The following is a 7,500-nucleotide window of genomic DNA, read 5'->3' as shown; positions in this document are numbered from 1 at the left end:
TTACACAAAATTTGCATTTGCTTCATGCGATTAATTTGTTCATGTGAGTGAAAAGTGTGAGTGTGTGCAGGTGTGTGTATGTGTCAGTTGAAAACTCACCGTATTGCTTTATCGTTCATCTTCTGTGGTTGTTAATACTTCATGATTGTGTGTGTGTGTGTGTGTGTGTGTGTGTGTGTGTGTGTGTGTGTGTGTGTGTGTGTGTGTAAGTACCCAGTTATGTGCCAGTGTGTGTGTTTGAGTCTCTGCGTTTCTCTCTTTTTTCTTTCATTTTTTTCTCTCTTATCCGCGCACAGTTCCTCAATCCAATTACTGCACTGACCCTGGCTCTAATCCTCCCTCCCTCCCTCTCTCCCTCCCTCCCTCCCTCTCCCGCACACAGCATTCTCAGCCCCCTGGTGAACCAACCCCACACACATCACCCCTCAGCACATGTTCTCAGATCAGAGAGATCTATCATCAGATCTCATTACATTTACATGCTCCGTATCTCTGACCAGGCACCCTACATTATATTCCATTTCTGCTCACATCCACGATACTATAAAATACATTACATACCATTTCCAATCACTCGGTTAGATGATATCCAGGCTTTATCATCACAACTTTTGCGCAAATGCGTTTGTATCAAATTCATCCCTGTTATATGTGGGGTTTTTATCAGCAGGGGATGATCTCGGGAGTCAGGTGATGTCCTAACACACTGTATATCGTGTATCATCTGTCTCCAGGCTCCTGGTTGAAATAAGCCTTTTTGAGATTGCAGGGCTCTGCAGGTTAGCGTGTTCTGTTGGGTCTCAGTGTTGGGTTCTGTCCTGCTGAGGTGGAGTTGTTTTTGATGTTGCTGTTATTCTGGTCAGTCAGTGTGTGTGTGTGTGTGTGTGTGTGTGTGTGTGTGTGTGTGTGTGTGTGTGTGTGAGATGGCCTTTGGATGGTGGTGTCCACTGATGGTCAGTGAAGTACTGACCACTGTGGAGGTGAGTTAGATAGACTGCTGGGATGGGCAGGGTGTTATTAGCGAATATGCTTTGGGCTTGGACACATTGTGAGAGGAAGGGGTAGAAGACTTCGGCGAATATTACACATACACACTCAGACAGACAGAAAGAAAGAAAGAAAGAAAGAAAGAAAGAAAGAGAGTGAGGTAATCCTTGGTCTGCTGTGTCTTGTAAGGAGACTGTCTAGTGTCTACAACACATGCACTCTCTCTCTCTCTCTATCTCTCTCTCTCTTTCTCTCTCTCTCTCTCTCTCTCTCTCTCTCTCTCTCTCTCTCTTTTTCTTTCTCTCTCTGAGTCAGCCCAGTGTCTGGAACATGTAAACACACACAAACAGCCTTGGACTCTGGGGAGAGAGGCTGGAGCCTGTTGCCCTGACCAGCCAGGTCACACGCTGATCAGCCTCCCTCACTGATAGCAGTGTGGCAGACGGAGCCCACCCTTCCCTCACTCTATCTCCGTCTGGCTCTCTCTCTCTGCCACTGTCTCCCTTTCTCTCTCTCTCTCTTTCACTCTCTCTCTTTCTTTCACTCTCTCTTTCTTTCACTCTCTCTCCCTTTCACTCTCTCTTTCTTTCACTCTCTCTCCCTTTCACTCTCTCTTTCTTTCACTCTCTCTCTCCCTTTCACTCTCTCTCTCTTTCATTCTCTCTCTTTGTCCATCTCTCTGACTGTCTCTGTCTCCATTTCTTTTTTACGATTTGCTCCGTTACTCATTGTACAGTTTTAGGATTTTAAGTTGTGAGCTTCTGTCTGCCGTTAACGTACTGTAATTCTGAGATGTTGAGATGAAAAAAATGTTGGCCATCAGTACTCACACATTACCCACAATGCCATTCTCTTTCTCCACCGTGTTTGATTTTCCACTGTGTCCACCCATCCTTTTCCAGAAACCTCCATGCCGAAACCTCTTGATACCAGCTGTTGACTTTTCAGATAGAGTTAGGAACACAGAGACACAGAAAAAAAGGGTCCTGCCCAGTGCAGGGTCCCACCAAACTAGCCCTCACCTCAGGACAGGGGAACCACGTCAGTGGTGTCCAGACCCCTCTTATCAGAGTCCCATTGTGTTCCAGTGTGAGCCGAGTTCTCTGAGAAGGATCGTTTCCATGGAGTCCCTACTGTATGTACACAACACCGCCGACTTGAGCCACAAAAGAAGCTCTGGCCGCCCTGTCAAGGACACTTGTCAAAAAGTACGGGGAAGCTTTTGACGCTTTGGCCGCTCTGACGTGGCAGCATTCTATGTTGCTGGTTGTTTGCCGCTGAACCGCGTCATAGCTCATGACCATAAAGCTGACCAACTTTCTGCTTGAGACTCTGGTCGCTCAACACGCCCCCAAAAACGCGACGCCAACGGATCTGCCGCTTCTTGCAGCTGAGAGAAGCCGGCTTCCATTAGAAATTAATGACTTTCTGTAACTTTGAAGCTCCAGTCGGTGGCGGTGTGTACGTGTAGTTAGGCAGAGAGCAGGAGTGTGTTGGTGCGGGAGGTGTCAAACTCACACTCACATGGGTATACGCTGCTAATCTGAGCAGATGTGAGGGTGTGAAACATGAGGGGTGTGAAACGCGCGCTGCCAGTGGATGAAAGCTAGAGGTGTGGAGTAAAATATTTCCTTGAGATCTTCACAAACCAGTGATGGAGGAAAAAAGTTTGATTGTGTTTTGGTGGAATGGCAGTGTAATTGCTTTGTTGTTGTTTACTTGTTGTATCTTTGACATTGAAAGTGAGGACATAAATTGAATGTATTTTCTTTTTGCTTTTTGCCTCCTGTGTCTGCAGGTCGCACTGAGAAGCGCCTCACCATGCCCGACTCACCGGCGGATGTGAAAACGCAGTCCAGGTTAACGCCCCCTACCATGCCCCCACCTCCCACCTCACAAGGAGCCCCCAGGACCAGCTCCTTCACCCCCACCACACGTGAGTATCAGCACACACACCAACAGAGACAAACACACACACACACACACACACATTCATGCCGACACACACACACACACACACAAACACACTCTCCAGACATTAACACACACACACACACACACACACACACACTCAAGCACATCTGAGATGCAGCAGTGTGATGGCACGTGGCACAGCCCTCTCCTTGTAACGGAACGCTGCTTCGCTCGCTGCCACACAACCGCATTCCGTCTCTCCCCCCCAACCCCCCTTAAATCCCGGCTTTCCCAGTGTTCCGTTGCCAGTTTCCTCAAATCGGATCACTTGGACTCTGCAATTAGCCCATAGAGAGCTGGCTCAGAAGCCGAGGGCACACTATCTCTTTAAAGGGAGCCTCTAATTACATGTGCTGAAGGTTTAACAAAGCAGTAACTTTGATACCCCACCACCTCCATCAGCCCCACCCCCCCACCACCACCCTCACCTCCCCTCGCTGGGTGTAATTGTTAGCAGATGCAGCTGAAGCATCTCGTTTCCTCCGTGTTGGAGAGAGTCCAGGGGGAGGGGCCGGCTTGACAGTGTGTGTGTGTGTGGGGGGGGGTGGGGGGAGGGGGGGTGCGGGGGGGTGTTGATCAGGCAGCCTAATCTCTTCAGAAGGGGGTCTGTCTGCACGCTGAGACCCTGTAGCAGTGCATGCCGCATAGCACAGGCATCCCCTCCAGCACCCCAACAGCCACACTCTCAGGGTGGGATGGGAGGCTGTTAAGACTTTTGAGTATCTGGGCTTAGAAGAATTAGGTGGACTTAAAGCAAATGTGAGTCTGTTCCAAAACCCTATAGGGGCGTTTTATATCAGTTCAACATGGGATCTGGTTTGTCTCTCCTCCATTCTTCTCTACCCCTTCTCCTATCCCCCTCTCTTCCCCATCCCCATTCCCATCCACATCCCCAGGCATCAAAACAAGAAGCAACTCCCTCATTACTTGGAGCAATACCGATTCCTATTCAATACATTCTTATACCGTAATTTCCCAACTATTAGCCGCGGCTTATACATTCATTTTGCAAAATTTCTTCAGCTATGAGGTTAATACACAGGGGCAGATAATATAGTATTACCGGTAATATTGTTTCTAATATTGTTGCTACCGGTTTTGTTTCTTTTAACTTGCATAAAACACTGTCCTGCGGCTTATACACAATGCGGCTAATACACAGGAAATTACTGTACAAATGAAACATTCATGTCAAAGATGGCGTCATTTAGAAGATTTATACCTCTTCTGTCTTTCTCTTGTGTGCTCTCTCTCTAGTTACTAATGGTAGTAGTCATTCCCCCACCACGCTGAATGGCGCTCCGTCTCCACCCAACGGCTTCAGTAACGGCCCTTCCTCCTCCTCCTCATCCTCGCTGGCCAATCAGCAGCTGCCGCCAGCGTGCGGAGCCAGACAGCTCAGCAAGCTCAAGCGCTTCCTCACCACGCTGCAGCAGTTCGGCAACGACATCTCGCCTGAGATCGGCGAGCGGGTGCGCACTCTGGTGCTTGGCCTGGTGGTGAGTATGACACACACACACACGCACAAACACACACACACACATGCACACACACAAACACTTATTACTATGAACAGAGACACATACAGGTACATATATCATCGTACCACATCTAGAAATGTATGAATACAAATCGTGGCTTGAGCACCTATAAAGAAACCAATTTTCTTTGGTGGAATAATAGATTTCTTGGAAAGTTAATGTGATAACCACATCGACAGCAGGACATCATACAGAGCAAATAAATTGTCATATTCCACTCACTAAACTGGTTCAGCATGATACAAGGGCGTGCATTTACTTTTCCTGCAGTACTATAAATTACATTGAATACGAGTGTATTAAATAAAATAAAGCAAATGTGAATAAGAAAAAGTAAGTGTGTCGCAAAAATAATTCGTTATTAAATTGTGAGCGAATATGTGGAGTGGCAAATGTATCCAGCATCATTACCTCCTCAGCAGAAGACAAACAGCAAGGAGCGGGAAAAAGTAATACAACAATCAAATAATAAATCCGCCAATTATGAAGGAGGGCTGCTTTAATTAGCCCTTCATGTTGCTCCGGCTGGCATTTGTTGATTTTTTCACCAAAGTTTCCACGTGGAGGTTTCCTCTTGTCCCCTTGGCTTGCGTCGCGCTTTAATTCGCTCCCCTCTCTGCCGTGCTGAAAAGAGTGACACACTTAATTAGCACTAGCGGTGCTGGAGGAAAGCTCTGGAGGCTCTATGGCTGTCAAAACAGGCCGCTGCAATCTGGGCGAACAGATGTAAGCCTAATGTAACAAAATTCAGGTCTGGGAAATAAGGAGGAAAAAAAGGAGGCCTGTGTGTGTCTTTCTTCAGTGCTTTTCCCCCACCCCTCTTAGACACACAACACACACACACACACATGCACACACACACACACACACACACACACACACACACACACACACACACACACACACACACACAACACACAGATGTATGCACATATTTTTCTGCACTTGTTTTTTTCCCTCCCCCAGTACTTGTCTTTGGAAATAACATCTCAAAATGTACAGCGCTGTTGCCATCATATGAGGTGGAGAGCAAAGAGCAAAACATAGAAATGAGTCATCTCTCCTCTTTACATTATAGTATGGCATGAGAACCAAGTCCACAGAAGGAAAAAAACATATACAGGCTGCTACACACCTGTCATTACTAAACACTCACACATGCAAACACAAACACACATATTCCCTTCTATAAAACATAGGTTGTCATATGCCTGTTATATTATGGTTTGATGTGCTTAAGATGGAAAACAGAGTGGTAGAGTCAGTTACTGAGAAACACTCACCAGGGGCAGAGTGGGGCACTAAAATCCACCGGGAAAATTCTGACGGCACCGGTCCCCCCTCCCAACCCCCCCAAACATGCACACACATCAATAGCACAAAAAAAAATATAGAGTGCTAATGCAATACAACAAGCCAATCAACCACAAACCAGGCACTTTTAATAAATGTGTAAGGAATTAGATATGCAACAGTGCAGTATAAAAACAGCTTTGTGGGTGGATGGAAATATTTCAAGCATCATACAAGGACATATCTGGGTATCATAGCACTCTAATAGTTGCCTGTATGAATTTAAAAAAGGCCTAGCCACACAGGTAATTAAATAATTGAAAAAAAAACAGGCACTTTGAATAGGTTTGTACGAGAATTATTAAAGTAAGCCTATATAGGCTTACATATAGACAGTTCCAACGAGTTCCACAAACCATTTATCAGCCTGAGTGGCCCACTAATTAGTCATTAGGCTAGGCCTAGGCTACATATCAACATAAGACTAACTTGTGCTAGTTTCAATAACGTCAATGCTTTAGCTCCGCTAACCTTTCTCTCTGCCTTCCATCCATATGTAAAACAGCAAGCAACCACGCAAATCCGTCGACTGTCAAAACTCCTGTAGCTTTCCTCGAACTTGATCGCTTGTAGGGTCATGCCATTAGACGAGGGGCCGCTCATTTATCCCCCTACATTTCTGTAAATAGACTTGACCTGCAATCGGTTCATTGGATAAACCAGAAACACATTCCCCATTCCCAGGAGGCTTTGCTCCATTCTATCTTAGGCTTACGTTAATTTAAGTACAAACAAACAAATTAAATTGTCATTTTTTATTTGTGATGAAAGTTCAGTAACGCCTGAATAAGACAAAAATGAGTTAAGATAAAAAACTAAGGCTAGCCTACACAAAAATCAGCATGGGAGAGATGAGTGTGTAGGGTAACCATGAATGACATATAGACAGTGAGCAAGTGGTATAAATATTGGTTGGACTTCCTAAACATTAAAGTGTGAATCTCTGAGATTTTTTCGCGGAAAATTCTTAATGCAATTGCAAGGTCGATGGCCGCGGACGACTCACGGCCGCTATAATAGCTCTATGGGCCGGCCCGCCCCCCGATTGCCACTCCACCCCTGACACTCACACTCGCCCCCACCCACACACCCACACACCCACACACACACAGACACGTCGTTTCCACCCACACACCCACACACACACAGACACGTCGTTTCCACCCACACACCCACACACACACAGACACGTCGTTTCCACCTTGTTTCTGTGGTGCTCCTGTACGCTTAGTCTGCACATGTAAACGAGGCACGGTGGTAACTGTTGCCGAGCACTGCCTCTCCACATCCACACAGCCTTCCCCATGTGTCTCCCATTATGTGCTGAAAATCATTCAATCTGGAGCAGGATACAGTTTAGCCTGCAATAAGTAATATTCTCACTTAATCTCTTCCACATGGATCTAAGTGTTTGTGCTTCTCTCTCTCTCTCTCTCTCTCTCTCTCTCTCTCTCTCTCTTTCCCCCAGAACTCCACTCTGACCATAGAGGAATTCCACTCCAAACTGCAAGAGGCAACCAACTTCCCGCTCCGACCTTTTGTCATCCCCTTTCTGAAGGTATTGCACAATCCCCTGATGGGGTCTGGAACGCATTTGAGCCCACAGCGCGGCTCAGCCCAGATGCAGATGTGCATAGTTCTGCTC

General features: G+C 46.5%; 1 protein-coding gene across 4 annotated transcripts in view; it reads left to right on the top strand.

The window, feature by feature from the left end:
- The window catches only part of runx1t1 (RUNX1 partner transcriptional co-repressor 1), a 62,187-nt gene that overhangs the window by 35,412 nt on the left and 19,275 nt on the right, over positions 1 to 7,500 (top strand). For all 4 annotated transcript variants that reach the window (XM_042077165.1, XM_042077166.1, XM_042077164.1 and 1 more), the window contains exons 2-4: positions 2,786 to 2,923; positions 4,219 to 4,460; positions 7,324 to 7,413. In XM_042077165.1, the coding sequence (XP_041933099.1) occupies positions 2,786 to 2,923; positions 4,219 to 4,460; positions 7,324 to 7,413 (470 nt within the window). The remainder of the gene's footprint in view (positions 1 to 2,785; positions 2,924 to 4,218; positions 4,461 to 7,323; positions 7,414 to 7,500) is intronic.

The sequence above is a fragment of the Alosa sapidissima genome, chromosome 21, assembly GCF_018492685.1.
Source record: "Alosa sapidissima isolate fAloSap1 chromosome 21, fAloSap1.pri, whole genome shotgun sequence".
Classification (NCBI taxonomy): domain Eukaryota; kingdom Metazoa; phylum Chordata; class Actinopteri; order Clupeiformes; family Clupeidae; genus Alosa; species Alosa sapidissima.
Note: the sequence above shows the minus strand (reverse complement) of the source record. Positions and strands in the feature narration are given on the sequence as shown.